The following is a 17,276-nucleotide window of genomic DNA, read 5'->3' on the forward strand; positions in this document are numbered from 1 at the left end:
GATGCTGCTCTTGCCTTCGTTGCTTGGCCAACAGAATTACTCTATTACCTGTAGGACAGAAAGGGTGATAGCAGATAGGTCAGGGCAACGGTGGTAGGGGATAGACCCTTTTATTTCCTTGGCTCATATGGCTACCTCCTCTGCTCAACATAGGCAACAACCAGCACCTCTTGCATGGGGCTACATGTCTAGTAGTCTGCCCAGTGGACATATGGCCACCTGTGGCATGTTTTGAGCAAAGATTAAAGTAACCATTTGGTGGTCTGATCAGGTCTAGACACTCAAGCTGGCCTGTCCCATGCCTGGAGTTGGAACCCATGACCTCAGGAAGGAGACCTGTGTGAACCAGTAGGAGCACTGGGACTTATTTGGTCTCATGTGCTGTCCTCATTAACAGATGAGCTGGATCAGAGCTCCTCTTTTTCACGGTTGAGATGTTGTTATTCCAGGCACAGGAAGCAGTCAGTAATTGAGATACAGAGAAGTTAGAGTACATTCTGAGTTCTGACAACCAAAGATTGGCATGCAAAATTGGAAGCCAGGTTTATCAGGACATTCTGCAACTTTCTATTCGGGAATTGGAATGGTACGGAAAGGTTGAGCTGAGGAATGCCTGTGGGGTTTTGGAGGCCACCAGTTGTTTGGGAGTCCTGAACTTGATGGGTTTGGAGGATTCTGAAAGTAAGTAGGGCAGGTCCACTGAAGAATAAAGCAATGGTGGTGACCTAGAGGGTCTGCGAGCACTGGAATGGAATACCACTGTGGAGGAGCAAGGCCCCTCTTATTTTGTCAAAGGCATATCTGGGGACTTGGGAGGTGGGCTTGGGCACAGTGAGACTGTCCTAGAAGGAAGAATGGAGCAGCAGTAAGATGTCCTATGACCACCACTTTGCAGAAGAAATGGGGAGGGGGCCGTGTCTCAGAGACTCATAGATCTGCTTAGGGCATCAAGACTAAGGTACTTTGCTGGTCTCTGTCAGCTTACACTCAAAGGTCACTGGCTATTTCATTATGTGGCATGGACACATTGTGGTCCCGACATGTATACTAGTTGGCCAAACAGCCTCTTTGGTTCAGCCGTCAGAACCCGGGTGTTGTCAGGGGACAGGAGCTTGAACAGTATCTTCTTTCTTGGAATCCCTGTGTTTTTGACCTGACCATGGGTGAGGGAAGACACATTTCTCACTACTTGGTCCAGTATTTTTATTATTGCTTTTTTTTTTTTGGTTCTTTTTTTCGGAGCTGGGGACCGAACCCAGGGCCTTGCGCTTCCTAGGTAAGTGCTCTACCACTGAGCTAAATCCCCAGCCCCTATTGCTTTTTTAAAATTTGGTTTTGATCCACAATCATAAATTCAACTCTGTCATCCAGCTAGACTTGGAGGGGAACGAAGAAAATAGGGAACCCAAGGAACTTCAGTGAGAGCAGAGATTACAGGGTACTATGAGCCGATGGGGTGGGGGTGCTCTCCTGAGATACAGAAGGAATGGTTTGGTAGATAAGATGTCCACAAGTCAAACATATTAGAGCTGTCCACAGTAGGCAATGGTGATCTTCTTGTCATTCCAGGGCCCAAACTGCTGCATGGCATCCACAAAGCTCATGCCCTCCCTCTTTCACCAAAGACCACATTTGCCATCCAGACATTCAGACTTGGAAGTGCAGACGAAAAAGTGTGAACCACAGGAGTTTGGTCCAGCATTTGCCATGAAGAAGATGCTAGGACTTGTTTCAGGATGGAGTTCCCATCCTCATATTTTCCCCCCATAGATGGACTTGCCACCAGTGCCATCATGGTGTGTTACATCACCACCCTGGCCCATGAATCCTGGAGTAATTCTGTGAAAGTAGGAACCCTTATATCCAAACCCTTTCTCTCCAGTGATTAGAGCATGAAAGTCTTCTACTGTCTTTGGAAACTTTTCTCCTTCTGCAAACAGCTCAAAGGAAACATGGTCCAAGGGATCGACATCATGATGTTGAAGTACATGATGGGGTTGACAATGGCTGCAGCATGTGGTGACGGGGACAGTGGCATCTGTAAAGCCTATTTTTTCTTTTTTGAGACAAGATCTTACTGTGTAGCTCAGGCTTGCCTCAAGCTTGGAGCAGTCCTCCCGATTGAGCCTCCTGAGTGCTGGAATTTATAATCGTATACCACTATACCTGGCTCTGCCTATGTTTTAAAAAAGATTTATGAGCTGGAGAGATGGCTCAGTGGTTAAGAGCACTGGATGCTCTTCCAAAGGTCATGAGTTCAATTCCCAGCCACCACATGGTGGCTCACAACCATCTGTAATTGGATCTAGTGCGCTCTTCTAGTGTGTCAAGGACAGTGTGGTCACATACATAAAATAAATCTTTAAAAATTAAAAAAAAGATTTACTTTTATTTTTTTTAAATATATATTTATTTATTTATTTATTTATTTATTTATTTATTTATTTATTTATTTTATGTATGTGAGTACACTGTAGCTGTCTTCAGACACACCAGAAAAGGGCATCAGATCCCATTACAGATGGCTGTGAGCCACCATGTGGTTGCTGGGAATTGAACTCAGGACCTCTGGAAGAGCAGTCAGTGCTCTTAACCACTGAGCCATCTCTCCAGCCCCCTATTTTTGAGTATGTATGTCACTTGTGTGTGTTTGCCGAGTCCAGAAGAGGGTGTCAGATCTCTTAGAGTTCCAGGCCAAGATGAGTCCTCTGCAAGAGCAGCAAATGCTCATAAACTCTGAGTCATCTCTCCAGCCACTATCCTGTTTTGGTTGAGATATTCAGATCTAGGTGATGTGCAGGGCAGCTTTCTGAAAGGTTTGGGCTTTTAAGAACCTATGGATGGGTAGCAATGTGCTTATCATTGGAAGGAGAGAGGCTTGAAACCTTTAGCTCCATGGAAGTTAGGGCATCGTCCAAGGGGCTAGGTGGAGACAGTGAAGGGAGTGGCAGGCACCTTAGGGGGCATGCAAATGGGTGATTGGCCCAAGGGTTCTGGAATGGAGAGAATTACTTGGAGACAGGCAGATGTTCAGGTTTGGGTGCTCGAGAAGGAATGGATGGCTCCAAGGTCATCCTGAGAGATGAATTACTACCCTAAAAGGCCCGGGATGCTAGATGAGGACTCCCTGAGAAAAGCTGATTCTAGTACAGTTGAGATTCAGGGGACAAGGGCAAGGAGTGACCGAGGAGAGGTGCTTTTATGACTTGAGGCCCTTGGCAAGGAAGGAGATTTGCTGTGGAACCCTGTCCTTGGGCATGGCATGTCTGTTGCTCTCCTAAAGAAAATTTATTATGCTGGAGAGAGGGCTCAGCAGTAAAGAGCACTGGCTGCTCTTCCAGAGGTCCTAAGTTCAATTTCCAGCAACCACATGGTGGCTTGCAACCATCTGTAATGGGATCTGATGCCCTCTTCTGGTGTGTCTGAAGACAGCTACAGTGTAGTCATATACATCAACAAACAAACACACAAATAAACAAAACTTATTACAAATCAGGGTGGTGGTGGCACATGCCTTTGATCTCAGCACTGGAAAAATGCAGAGGCAGAGAGGCAGAGGCAGAGGCAGAGGCAGAGAGGCAGAGAGGCAGAGGAGAGGCAGAGGCAGAGGCAGGGGCAGGGGCAGGGGCAGGGGCAGAGGGGCAGAGGGGCAGAGGGGCAGAGGGGCAGAGGGGCAGAGAGGCAGAGAGGCAGAGAGGCAGAGAGGCAGAGAGGCAGAGAGGCAGAGAGGCAGAGAGGCAGAGGCAGAGGCAGAGGCAGAGGCAGAGGCAGAGGCAGAGGCAGAGGCAGAGGCAGAGGCAGGAGGCAGAGGCAGAGGCAGAGGCAGAGGCAGAGGCAGAGGCAGAGGCAGAGGCAGAGGCAGAGGCAGAGGCAGAGGCAGAGGCAGAGGCAGAGGCAGAGGCAGAGGCAGAGGCAGAGGCAGAGGCAGAGGCAGACAGAACTCTGCATTTGAGGCCAGCCTAGTCTACAGAGTGAGTTCCAGGACAGCCAAGGCTGCACAGAAGAACCCTGTCTCAAACAAAATAGAACAAACCAAAACTTGTTACGTTTATTGTGTGTGCACACATGTGCCACTGTGTGTGTGTGTGTGTGTGTGTGTGTGTGTGTGTGTGTGTGTGTGACCTTAGGAAGCTGTTTTTTCTCCTTCCACTATGTGGATCCCAAAAGGCCACTTTCAGACATCTCAGAAAGTACCTCCACCATCAAAGCCAGTTCAGTGGCTCCATTTTCCTCATGAGCTATGAGACAGTTGGCATAACAATTACTGTAGGAAGGGGCTCACGAGGCCACAGCCCCTCTCTAGGATTTATGGTTAATAGTTGCTAGGATCTAGGGGCTTGTGAGGCCATAGTCTCTGGAGGATTGATAGACTATTAACTATGGCTGGGATAGTGAGTTAGCTCAGAAGATAATGGCATTTGGAGACTAGGCTGACAACCTGAGTTTGGTGGCAGAAAGCTGAATCTCACAGTTTTCCTCTGACTCCAGGCTTGCTATGGTGTGCATACAGCACCCTCCCCCCAACACACAAATGATTTTAAGATTGTTGGATTGTTGGTGGAGAGGTTGATTTATTTTATTATATTTTATTTGTGTTTATATGTGGGGAGGCCAGAAGACAACTGGCAGGAGTCTGTTTTCTCCTTAAATCACATAGGTCACAGAACTACAACTTAGGTCCCATGCCTTGGAGGAGGGCAATTGCCTTTACCCCAAGAGACGTGTTGTTGGCCCTTTAAAAAAGCTAATTCTTTATGATTTTTATTTTCTCTTTAATTATTTGCATGTGCATGTATGTGCGCCTGGTGCCCGAAGAGATCAGGAGCACCAGATTCCCTGGAGTTGGACTTACAGATGTTGTCAGCTGCGTAACATAAATGCTGGGACCTGAACTTAGTCTTGTGCAAGAGCAGCAAGTGCTCCTAATCTCTTTTCTTCTTTCTCGTAAGGAAGCCTGATTAGGGACTGGAGATGGCTCAGTGGTTAAGAGCATGATGGGGTCATTTGCAACTCCGGTTCCTGAGGATCCATGCCCCCTTTTCTGGTCTCTGTAAGCACTAGGCATGCACACAGTGCACAGACCTAACATGCAATCAAAGTACCCATGCACATTACATTAAATTAAGCTTTAAAGCAATCCCAATCAAGCTCATTGTTTCAGCCAGCTAGAATGGAATAGTTTCTTTGGTTTGCCATTAGTGGGGGTGGATAGATGTTCGTTTGACTCCGCAGGAAAAGTTCAATGGAATACAGACAGAGTGGAACCCCAGCCAGTGCATCCTCTAGAGCTCCAGTGTACCTCTTTGGGAAGTGGGGATGGTGAGGATGTGTGTGGTAAGCCTGCTAAGAGAATTAGGAATACAGCTTATAAAATGCCTGCATGGCATACCTCTCCTTCCACATTTACCTGGGCCCCAGAGACCAGCCTTTACCCATTGAGCAATTTCACTGTCCCCTGCAAGGTGCCTCACTTTAATTCTTTTCTAAAGAAAATTATTTAATTAATTGAGGGGGAGGTAAGGTATGAGAATGCTAGGGATTACATGTAGAGTCCTGGAGATTGAAATTAGGTCATCAGACTTGGTGGCAGCAAATACCTTTACACACTTAACCATCTTGTCACTGTTTGTGTGTTTGTTTATAGATAGATGGGGTCTCTCTATGTAGCCCTGGCTGTCCTAGAACTGGTATGTAGACCAGACTGGCCTCAAACTCACAGAGATCCCCCTGTTTCTGCTTTCTGAGTGCTGATATTAAAGGCATCACAATTCCTTGCCCTCTTTATGATTGAATGTTAAAAAATTAAAAATTGTTATGTGTATGGGTTTTTGCCTGTATGTATGTATGTGTACCACATGCATGCTTGGTGCTGAAGACGCCAGAAGAGGGTATGAGATCCCCTGGAACTGGAGTTAGATGATTGCGAGCCACCATGTGGGGGCTGGTTATCAAACTTGGGACCTCTGGAAGAACAATAATCTTAGCTATTGAGCCATCTTTCCACCCCAAAGGTTATTTTCTGAGATAGAGTCTCTCTTTGTATCACAGGCTGGTCTTGAACTCATGATTCTCCTGCTTCAGCCTCCCAAGTGTTATGGATTATAGGCAGTTACCGTTACCACCACATCCGGCTTCATAGACTTGGTAGGTTTTGAATACAGTATGCTAATAGCCATGAAGCCATCATCGTAATGAAGATACTGAACATAGCCATTCCATCAAGTGGTTTCTATCAGCTCTTTCTAATTCTTTTTTTTTTTTTCCGGAGCTGGGGACCGAACCCAAGGCCTTGCGCTTCCTAGGCAAGCGCTCTACCACTGAGCTAAATCCCCAACCCCTCTAATTCTTGCTTTGCCAACCTGGACCCTTCTTCAGGCAATCTCTGGCCCACAATTTGACACTGTACATCAGTTTGTATTTTACTAGATTTTTCTATAACTGGAGTCATATAGCATGTACTCCTTACAGAGGTTTGTCTGGATTCTTTCATATACTATAGTTATTTTGGTGACTTTCTTTTTCTCAGTGCTGGGGATGGAAGCTAGGACCTCAAGCTAAATGTGTACTCTACACTAGTCCACATCGTAATCATTTTGAGTTCAAATTATTCATCCTTTTATATCGCTAAGTTGTGTGTGTGTGTGTGTGTGTGTGTGTGTGTGTGAGAGAGAGAGAGAGAGAGAGAGAGAGAGAGAGAGAGAGAGAGAGAGAGAGAACTCAGTGTAAGGAGGACAGCTAGAAAGCAGTTACCTGCAATCTAAGAAGGAAACAAACACCCAGGACCAAATTGGTCAACATCTTGATTTTTCATTTTCCAGTCTCCAGAACAAGAGGAAATATATTTCTATGGTTTCAACCACCTACTCTGTAATATTTTGTTATGGTTGCTCAAGGAGAAACTGGCAAAAAACAAAAGCTTCATAAACATACTCAATTCTTTATGAAAACTGGACGTGCGTTTAGGTAAGGCCTCAGAAATGGACTGGGTGGGTCATATGTGTATACTTAATTCCTTTTCTTTCTGGTTGTTTATTGTTTAATTTTTAAAATCCTGACAAGTTGTTTTCTAAAGTTAGTGTACTATTGTACACTTCCAGCCATCTACTTGAGTTCCATTTCCTGCACATCTTGTTTAACTCAGGCTTTGCAGCTTTAACCAGTCTCCAGTTAAGAGAAGGAGATGTGCCTGGGGCAGAGCAAGGCTAAACTTTGACTTTACAGCTCCCACAACCAGGCCTCCTTGCCTGCAGCCAGGTAGGTCACCTCCTGGTCTGGGCGTCAGGCCTGGGACTAGCCAGACAACAGCCGAGTCCAGGCCTGGGCTAGGAGCCAGGTGAGCGTGCCCCTGCGCTAAAAACTAGTCATCGAGCTGCTCTGAGTCCACCAGGCTCACCACAGGTCATGGACTCTCACGCTGGGAACACCGCAGACCCTAGAGGGAGCAGAAGAGGTACTGGCTTGGGTGGAAAAGAAAGGGAAGGAGACGTCCCAGGCCACCCACTCCTTGCCTGTGGACTTGTAATCACCCCCCCCACAAGTGGTAAACATCAGCCTTGGTGCTCTGGCAGTCCTGGTAAAAGCCAGGGGCCCAGGGATGGAAACCTCGGTTTAGGTCCCCTACCCTAGTCTCAAAGGTGTGTGCGTGTGCGTGTGCGTGTGCGTGTGCGTGTGCGTGTGCGAGAGAGAGAGAGAGAGAGAGAGAGAGAGAGAGAGAGAGAGAGGTGGGGGGGCACATCAGAACTCGAGACCTATCTCCCGAGTCTAGGAAGAGCAGCCTGGAGGCATCTGCTGATCCTAGAGGCAGGGTGTGTAGTGAATTAGGTGGGTGGGGATGGGAATCTGAGGAAGGGTAATTTGGCGATGCTTGCACCCTGAGGGGACACTGGACCCTAAGGGGAACTCTTGGGGTAGCAGGGACTGACTAGTATACTGAAGGTGAAACTGGGGGATTTAGGGTTAATTGTGGGGAGGAGTTTATGTGAGAGAAGCAGGGTCCCTGGACACATGGCGAAAGAAGTTTGTCATTTAGTGTTACCAGGGAACAGTATGGTGAGCTCCAAACAAATAAATCTGTTGAGCGCTCAGAGGTGTCCAGGTCTATTGTTGTCAAATGGTTACCTTCGGAGACTTTATGGGGCAAGGCAGCGGGCAGTGCATATACTCGCGGCGGTCGGGGGTCCCAAGAGAGGAGGGGACTATCGGCCACCCCTGAGATCCTGACCAGGGATCTCCGGATATCTGGAGGGGCATTTCTAGGTCTCTGGACTTAGAAATCGCTCAGGTCGGGACTCCACCGCTCTGGGTCCAAAATGACTTGTCTCCTTCTCCTGGGCAGGAGTTGGTTTACAGGGGTCGGGGAGCCCCCGAGCTCGTCAGCTCCTCGAGCGGCTGGATGCGCGCCCCCTGGCGGCACGAGCCGCAGCGGACTTGTCAGCGCTAGTAAGAAAGGCTGGAGCCACATTGCGCCTGCGCCACAAGGAGGGTAGGTACAAGGATTTAGTAGGGTGGGGCAGGAGGGGCTGGGCTTCTAGCTACAGCCCAAGGACTGTTAGAGAGTGTGATTCCGCCGGGAGGGGTTCAGAGCGAGCGAGATCTTGTGAACTAGTGTATTCCTTTAGAGTTTTGAGTTTCAGAACATTTGTGGAAAGTGCTTTGCTGGATGGTTATTAAGGTCAGCGGGGCTCCGACTTGGCAGCTGTAACTACTGGCAACACATACACAAACAAACTTAGGCGTGAGAGGGAGCCTAATTAAAAAAAAAGAGGGGGGGGGTAATTGGGAAGAAGAGTTAGCAGGAGTAGGGGAAGGCTCAGTACATAATGAGGCTGAGCAATAGTACTTTAATCACAGCACTCAGGAGAGGTAGATGCAGGTGGATGGATGTCTGTGAGTTCAAGGCCAGCCTGGTCTACAGAGCAAATTCCGGGACAGCCAGGATTGCAACGGAAATCCTGTCTCGAAAAACAAACATAAAAATAAATAAATAAATAAATAAATAAATAAATAAATAAATAAACAAACATAAAAAAAGAAAAACAAACAAAAAAAGTGCATGGTGAAAGTAAGGTTGATTTTAATACATTTTATACATCGGTGAAACTACCAAATGTCATTTCCAAAGAGGAAGCACTTAGAGGAAATGATTTCTTTGTGAGTCTGAGGGCTGGAGAGATGACTCAGTGGTTAAGAGCACTGACTGCTCTTCCAGAGGTCCTGAGTTCAATTCCCAGCAACCACATGGTGACTCACAACCAACTGTAATGGGATCTGATGCCTTCTTCTGGTGCGTATGAGGACAGCTACAGTGTACTGATAAAAATTTATTTATTTATTTCATGTATGTGGGTACACTGTCACTGTCTTCAGACACACCAGAGGAGAGCATCGGATCTCATTGCGAGTGTCGGTAGGTGTCTACATGTGAGTATATCAGATTTACCAGTTTCAGGCAGTTGTGGGCTGCCATGTGTGTGCTGGGAATTGAACTCTGGTCTTTATCAGGAGTAATAGGAACTCTTAACTGCTGAACCATCTCTCCAGTCCCTTGTTTTGCTTCATGAGACAAGGTCTCATGATGGAGACCACATTGGTCTCAAATTTGAGCCAATACTCCTGCCTCAGCTTCTAGAATGTTGAGATTGTCTTCTGCTGTTGATGGATTTTGACATGTGAGAAATGAAGTGAATTTTGCAGGCTAATTAGAGGTTGTGGTCTAGATTCTCAGAAAAAAAAAATCTTGGAATGGCAACCTTCCTAGAAGGCCTTACTTTTTAAAAAATACGTATTTATTTAACTCTTGGTACTGGGACCAAACTCAGGATGTGGCACATGCTAGGATTTCCCATTACCAATAAGCTACAGTCACACTTAGGGTGTTACTTAGTGCATGCAGCCTTTGTGTTCTTAACATCTGGAAGGACGATATAGAGGACTGATCACATGGATAGCACCGGATTACTTAAGATGAAGAAGTCAGGGGGGTTGGGGATTTAGCTCAGTGGTAGAGCGCTTGCCTAGCAAGCGCAAGGCCCTGGGTTCGATCCCCAGCTCCGAAAAAAAGAAAAGGAAAAAAAAAAGATGAAGGCGTCAGGACCGCTATTTCTGTGGATTGGCATGGGAGAGTGGTCCCTAAATAGTTAAATGGTGGGTGAGTCTGTGTGAGTTGTGTAAGTGGGTAAGTAGGTTAATTGGTGGGGCTAGAGAGATATTGTTTCATGGTTAAGAGCACTGGCTGCTCATACAGAAGAACCAGGTTCAATTCCCAGCACACACACATGGTGGCTCAAAATGTGATGCCAGTTCCAGAGCATCTGACATCAGGTACACACGTGGTGTGCAGACATACACCAGAGCAAAACACCCATCACCCATACATATCAAATAAACAAGAACGTTTAAAAAGTTAACCCAGGAGTCATAAGGTGGTTTCCATGTCACGTCTTTTGATGTCCCTCTTTGTTTCTTTCATATCTAAGCTATTAGTGGTCTGGATTCTGCAGATATAGAAGTTGCAGACAGCCGTTTGCCTCATGCCACTCTTGTGGAACATCGACCCCAGGTACTCAATTCTATATCCTGTATTAACCTTTTGTTTAGGCTGAGTTTTAGACAGGGCATCCTCTGTAGCCCAGGCTGGCCTTGGTAGGAACTTGATAGGTAGACTGGGCTATCTTCAAACTCATGGTGATCCCTCTGCCCTAGACTCCCCAAATGCTAGGATTATAGGCATTATTTCCTACACTGTGCTGGCTAGTCTTATGTCAACTTGACATAAGCTAGAGTATCTGAAAGGAAGGGACATCACTTCAGAAAATGCCTCCCTAAGATCTGGCTGCATATTTGGGCTTTTAAAAGAGACTTGGGATTTTTAAAGAATCTGGATATTTTAAAGGGACTGAAAATTTACTGTGTTTGAATATGTACTGACCATGAGACTTTTAAAGTTTTTCATGTTTTTAATGTAAGATCTTGGGGACGAATAAGAAAGGATAGGCTGTGGCTTAATGGTGATGTAGTTTGTGTGTCAAGTTGACAGGAGGTCACTTGTGCTGGCTAGTGTAGTGTTATGTCAACTTAACAAAAGATAGAGTTATCTGAAAGGAGGGAACCTCAATTAAGAAAATGCCTCCGGGGGGTTGGAGATTTAGCTCAGTGGTAGAGTGCTTGCCTAGCAAGAGCAAAGCCCTGGGTTCGGTCCCCAGCTCCAAAAAAAAAAAAAAAAAAAAAAGAAAAGAAAATGCCTCCGGGCTGCAGAGAGGCCTCAGTGGCTAAGAGCACTGACTGCTCTTCCAGAGGTCCTGAGTTCCAGCAACCACATGGTGGCTCACAGCCATCTGTAATGGGGTCTGATGCCCTCTTCTGGTGTGTCTGAAGACATCTACAGTGTACTTATATATAATAAATTAAATAAGTATTTAAAAAAAAAGAAAATGCCTCCATAAAATCTAACTGTAAGACACTTTCTTAATTAGTGACTGATGGGGGAGGATCCAGCCCATTGTAGATGGCATCTTCCTTGGGCCAGTGATCCTAGATTCTACAAGAGAGCAGACTGACTGGACAGTGGTGGCACACGCCTTTAATGTCAGTAATCAGGATGCAGAGGCAGTCTGATCATTGAGTTTGACACCAGCCTGGTCTCCACAGTTAGTTCCAGGACAGCCATTACTACACAGAGAAACCCTGTCTTGAAAAGAAAAAAAAAGCAGGCTGAGCAAGCTATGGAGACCAGGCCAACAATCAGCACCTCGCACAGCCTCTGCATCAGGACCTGTCTCCATGTTCCTGCCCCTGCTTGAGTTCCTGTTCTGACTTTTTGTGTGTGTGATGAACTATGATATGGACATATAGGCCAAATAAATTCTTCCTTCCCCAAGTTGCTTTGGTCATGGTGTCTCATCACAGCAATAATAATCCTAAGGTACACAGCAAGCTCATTTCTGTATACTTTTGCTCCTTTTCCAGCATCAAAGATCTGACACGCAGGGTCCACGTATGGAGCCACTTCCAGTAATCCAGAATAAGGCAAGCTATGCTTCGAGACTACCCCAAGCCACTGGCCGATTTTCTGTGGAGCTGGTCAGAGGTCCTGCAGGCTTTGGTCTCACTTTAAGTGGAGGCCGTAATGTATCCGGGAATGTGCCGTTGGCTGTATGTGGACTGCTGAAGGATGGGCCAGCACAGCGATGTGGTCATTTGCAGGTCAGCTCTAAGCATTCATAGGTATGGTCCTTATCCTTGTCAAGTCTCCATCTGCCCTTCATACAGCATTGTGTTCTTGCAGGCTGGTGATCTTGTGCTCTATATCAATGGACAGTCAACACGGGGCCTCACTCATGCCCAGGCAGTGGAATGGATTCGCACTGGAGGCCCCCGCCTTTGCCTGGTACTCCAGCGGCCTCAAGAGATGAATGGCAGTAGGAGCAAGGAGGTTGGAGGAGGACATCAGAAGACAGGTGAGGTGGTGGATTTCCCAGAGAAGAGAGGCAGAGATCAGAGAGGGGAAGGGGAGGCTCAGTGAGTGCAAAGGCTGAATTCTGTGGAGAAAGGGATTGGTGGTCTCAGTGGGGGTAGTATCTGGATAGGGCTATCTAGATTTCACAAAGTCTGGGACAGGGAGGGAACCCATCCCAGGGTAAAAACTTCAGAGAGGATGATGATGTTTTTGAGGTCTTGGGTGGGAGCGGAGGGTCCCGGGTTAAAGTGCTTTGTCTCTCTCTCTCTCTCTCTCTCTCTCTCTCTCTCTCTCTCTCTCTCTCTGGAAAAGTCTTAATCCTTAGAGAAGGTTTCATGGGACAAGAATATATAGACACTGGGTCAGGGTTTGCCTAGCCACCGGAGAAGCCATGTGGATTCCATCTCCCAGTAGGGAGTAGAGACAAAGAAAGGGGGCTGGCAAGACAGCTCAGTAGATGAAGGTATTTGCCACCAAGCCTGATGACTTTGAGTTTGATCCCTAGGACCCACACAGTGGCAGAAGAGATCTGATCGGCACAAGTTGTCCTCTGACCTCCATATCCTCCCTCCCCCAGCCAGTGTTTAAGAACTGATCAGTATCTGAAAGAGCAGGGAACTAAAGGAGGAAAGGTGAGAGAGAGAGAGAGAGAGAGAGAGAGAGAGAGAGAGAGAGAGAGAGAGAGAGAGAGAGGAGAGAGACAGACAGAGACACAGACAGAGACAGAGAGACAAGAGAGACACAGAGAGAGACAGACAGAGGCAGACAGAGACAGACAGAGAGAGAGACAGAGAGGAAGGGGGAGATTTAGAACATTCACATGAGGAAAGCTTTGTGGTTCAAAGGCTAAGGTCAGGGTTTGATTGCCTTTGGGCAATGATTTCTGGGGGACAACTCCTGGATCAAAGGGGTATGTATATCTGGAGGCCGGGAATGTTGAGGTTTGTGATGTAGTGACACCTCTAGGCCTTGCAGAGAATTGTCTCTAAAGGGCTTTTCTGGTCACTCTTAGTTAGCTAAGGCCACTATTGTTTACTCCACCACCCAATCTAACCCCTAGTCTTGCTATCTCCAGATCGCATCCCAGATCCTAGGGGAGGCAGGATGATGGAGTCTCGCGGCACCATTTCCCCAGTTCACCACCGGCCCAAGACCCGGACTGGTCCGGGACCTAGTCCAGAGTCAGTGGCTACTGGCCACGTGGTTCGCGCAGCAGAGCACCCCGCAGAAGACCTGGAAGACCGTATCCCTGGTTCCCCTGGGCCCTGGCTGGTGCCGAGCGAGGACAGGCTCTCACGGGCTTTAGGGATTCGGGGTGGTGGCGTGCAGCTCGCTCAGGAGATGGCAGCCGGAAGGCGGAGGCATTGAGCACCAACAGACAGCTCAGTGCTCACTAGGTGAAGTCCCACAAGGTTCTAATAAGCCGGACCGCCAGGCTCTAAGCTTTTCCCTTACAGATTTAACATGGTTTAGTACCTTCCCACTGCTCACTGCACAGTGGACTGGTCCCCACCCCTTCAAGACGCCAGTAGTATGGCCCTCCCAGAGCCCAGAGCGCTCGCACCCCACCACCCCCACGTCCGCGTGCGCACAGCTTCTCCTAGTTCCCTCTCAGGCTGGGAGGCAATAAAATAGCTGGATCCAGTTCTGACTTGCTAGGTGCTCTAGGCGGGGTGAGGCTTCCCAGTCCACCCTGGAAGGGAGGGGTGGGTTGATCTAGTTTCGATGAAGTCCCTTTGAAACCATCCGAAAGCTACGTGCTTCATGCCTCCAGATGGGTCTTTATTTCTGCTTGCTCCCTAGTTTGCTTTGCTAACCCCTGCCCTTCATTCATTCATTTCACTTCCGGAGTACGCACAGTATTGCTTGTGGCGTGGGTAATGCAGAAGTGGGCCTGTTGTGGGAGTGTCCCAGTAAGCTCAGGGTTCCCGCATGGAATTCTTCAGACCCTTAGCTGACATCAAGATAGCAAATCTAGAAGCCTGGCGCCTTCCTCCACCCAGTGTCTGTGGTCTCCCACTTCCGGCTTGAAAAATTAGCTTTAACTGTGGCGTGCTATCCCAGGGGCGCGGGCTGGGGCCCTGGACCCCACTTTGAGACAGAGTGGGGAAGGTGTGAGTCAGCGTCCCGGGTAGGCCAGGCTAAAAAGAGCTGTTAGAAGTCTTTGGGCCACGCCTCCTCTTTTCCTTAGCCGGTGACAAACTGCACCGGGCAGTCCTGGTCTGGGAAGAGACTAAAGTTTCCTCCACCCTGAGAGTTGAGTCCTAAAAGCTTATATGGACAGAAGATTCCAACCCGGATAGCCACAAAGTAGGCGCTGGCCAATGCTACAGATGTCCAGTCACCTTGCTGTTAACCACATCCTGAACATTCAATCCCATCCCCCAAAGAGGGAAGTTGTGGTCTAAACAGGCAACTTTCTCCCCTGTAAGGAGGGTGAGGGGGAGGGGAGAAATGACAGGTCCAGAGTCTCAGGTGGCAGTGGGGGTGGGGCGGGGCAGACTGCAATCCAAACAGGGACAGCTGGGGTATAAAGAAGTGAACACTTGAAGTGTTAGCATGTGGTGACTTATGACTCAGAGTACAGTGGGAGTATGGTTCCCCAGAAGTCAGGAAAGGGTTCTAGTACACAATTCCTAAACAGTCACACCCAGGGAACTAATATAGTAACCTCCACCACCATTTACTCAGTTTAGCTTTACCCTGCTGCTAGCTTTAACGGGATTTTTACTTTCATCTGGTTATACACCTACTCGACAACTCGGTCGGTCAGATCATTTCACAAAAGGGGAAAATGAGGCCCAGAGAGTGCAAATGGGCCCGGAGGGGGAGCACTCACAGCAAGATTAGTTAAAGCTTGGTTTGGAAGCCTTTCATGATAATCTTAGCCAGATTTGACAAAGTCTAGTTGAACCAACTGGATACCTGCTAGAGTGGTTCTATGGTGATGTCAGGGAGCTGCTATAATGAAAGTAGATGGATATCAGTAAAGAATGACAAGAATCCATAAAAGATAACTTCCAAGAGAAGTGATAGTTACAGCAATAAAGGTTATGGCTGGAGATTGTGGACTCCTGTAACTTCTCCATGTGGGCAGCTGAGACAAGAAGATCACGAGTTCTAAGCCATCCTGGGCTACCCAGTGAGAGACTGTCTCAGACAAACAACATCAAAGACAAAAGGACCTGTGGGAGGGGTGGTGGGCTGCTGGCCTCCGTTGAATACATAGCTTTTGAAGTGGAACCTGAAAGACCAGAAGCCAAATGAAGGCGAAGCTGTGGGGGAAGGGGCATCAATAGTTATGAGAACAGCAAGTACAGAGGCCGGAGCTAAGCTTGTCGTGTTCCACAAGTTCAGGTATTTCGCTTAAATGCAGGCGCTCAAGACTGGGGAACATGTTTCAACCTTTCCATTCCTCAGGCACTCTCTCAACAATGGCCATTGTAAAAGGGAACCCCTTTCTTAATTTGGAAGGGACCTATGTTGGGGTGGGGCAGGCAGGACCTTAGGTTGAATTCTGGCCTTTCAGTGATCGAGTTACACTTGAGTATAAACCAATGTCCAGAACACATTGGGGTTGGGGCAGCGTCCTGATTTCAGGTACCCAGGTGCATGTCTCAGAGTTAGACACTACGATGGCCAGGAGGAATTAATTAACTCCCCAAGAACACACCTCAAAATGTCAACTTTCCTACCCCAAATTATACTTGAAGACCACCCCCTTTACCTTGGCCAGCTCTCAGCGAAAATGTGTACTTTCCCCAGTCTTTCTCCAAAGATGGTTTGGCCTCTCTTCTCAGAACTAGAAAACTGAGGCCCAGCACTGAGGCCTGGAATTACCGAGCACAGGATCCTGGTTGCCTGGCTCTGAGCAGACTGGTGATAGATAGCCACTAGTGTTCACCAGGTTGATCACTAGGTCCTGTGCCCACTCAGTCTTTGCAGCACTATCACCACTGCTGCCCACTGCTCTATCCTTTGTAATCAAACTCTGGAAAATGACTGCATCCTCTCCACCCCGGTTTGGTACCAGTTGACTACAGAAAACCTGACCTGATCCAATCAGGAACACCTTTCTACTTTTATTCATCCCACTTATTGTGAACATTTACACAGATCCAGGGGGTAATTAAGTCTTAATATCCCAGATCCTGCCTGTTAAGTAATATATAGCAATGGTTCTCAACCATCCTAATGCTGGGACCATTTAATACAGTTCCTCATATTGTGCTGACACCCCCCCAATAGTATTTTCATTGCTACTTCATAACTGTATTTTTGCTACTGTTATGAACTGCGGTGTAAAAATCCGTGTTTCCTGATCATCTCAGGAGACCCCTGCGAAAGGGTTGCTTGGACCCCAAAGGGATCCCTACTCACAGGTGGAGAACCACTGCTCTATATGCAAAGGGAAAATTCTAAAATTCAGAGTACTCCGAATTCAGGAAACATACCTGGCTTCGAGAATTTCGGGTTTAAACAGGGCCTCAGCCACCTTTTTTTCAGCTAAGGAAATTGAGTGACTCTAGTACTTCTTGGCCTTTTGGCTAAGATCAAAAGTAGAAAATCGAGTCACTCCCTTCCAAAGCCAGATTCCCTCCGTAGCTCTTTTGCATTAAAAAAAAAGTGAAGGCTCTACATATTCTTGTCCTGGTACCTGGAGATTCCAAGCACCTTGAAGATAAGACGGTGTGCGGGACCCGTATCGTCTTCGGCCTCAGGGCAAAGGGGGCTTCCGGGGCGGCCTCTACCTGGCCCGGCCCCCTCCGGCCCCGCCTGCTTTGCTAGGCGCGGTGATTCATTCCCTCCTTTGCCCGGGGGC

General features: G+C 47.6%; 1 protein-coding gene and 1 long non-coding RNA gene across 4 annotated transcripts; one reads left to right on the top strand and one right to left on the bottom strand.

Moving 5' to 3' along the window:
• The first annotated feature begins 7,239 nt into the window (after positions 1-7,239).
• On the top strand, positions 7,240-15,518 carry Magix (MAGI family member, X-linked). Of its 3 annotated transcripts, XM_039099790.2 has the most exons (7): positions 7,241-7,450; positions 8,336-8,482; positions 10,476-10,558; positions 11,965-12,201; positions 12,284-12,455; positions 13,530-13,697; positions 14,670-15,518. In XM_039099790.2, the coding sequence occupies exons 1-7, from the start codon at positions 7,402-7,404 to the stop codon at positions 14,720-14,722; spliced, it is 909 nt and encodes a 302-aa protein (XP_038955718.1). In that variant the 5' UTR covers positions 7,241-7,401; the 3' UTR covers positions 14,723-15,518. The 3 variants fall into 3 exon arrangements, with proteins under 3 accessions (NP_001014131.1, XP_038955718.1, XP_038955717.1); NM_001014109.1 differs by lacking the exon at positions 14,670-15,518 and having other exon boundaries at positions 7,240-7,450; positions 13,530-14,098; XM_039099789.2 differs by lacking the exons at positions 7,241-7,450; positions 8,336-8,482 and adding an exon at positions 9,271-9,406 and having other exon boundaries at positions 13,530-15,518.
• Positions 9,054-17,048, bottom strand: LOC134484177 (uncharacterized). Its single transcript, XR_010061645.1, has 2 exons — positions 16,909-17,048; positions 9,054-12,536 (listed from the first exon to the last, which is right to left on the bottom strand). It is a non-coding gene; the product is annotated as an uncharacterized LOC134484177 (long non-coding RNA).
• Between the last annotated feature and the right edge of the window lie 228 nt (positions 17,049-17,276).

The sequence above is a fragment of the Rattus norvegicus genome, chromosome X, assembly GCF_036323735.1.
Source record: "Rattus norvegicus strain BN/NHsdMcwi chromosome X, GRCr8, whole genome shotgun sequence".
Classification (NCBI taxonomy): Eukaryota; Metazoa; Chordata; class Mammalia; order Rodentia; family Muridae; genus Rattus; species Rattus norvegicus.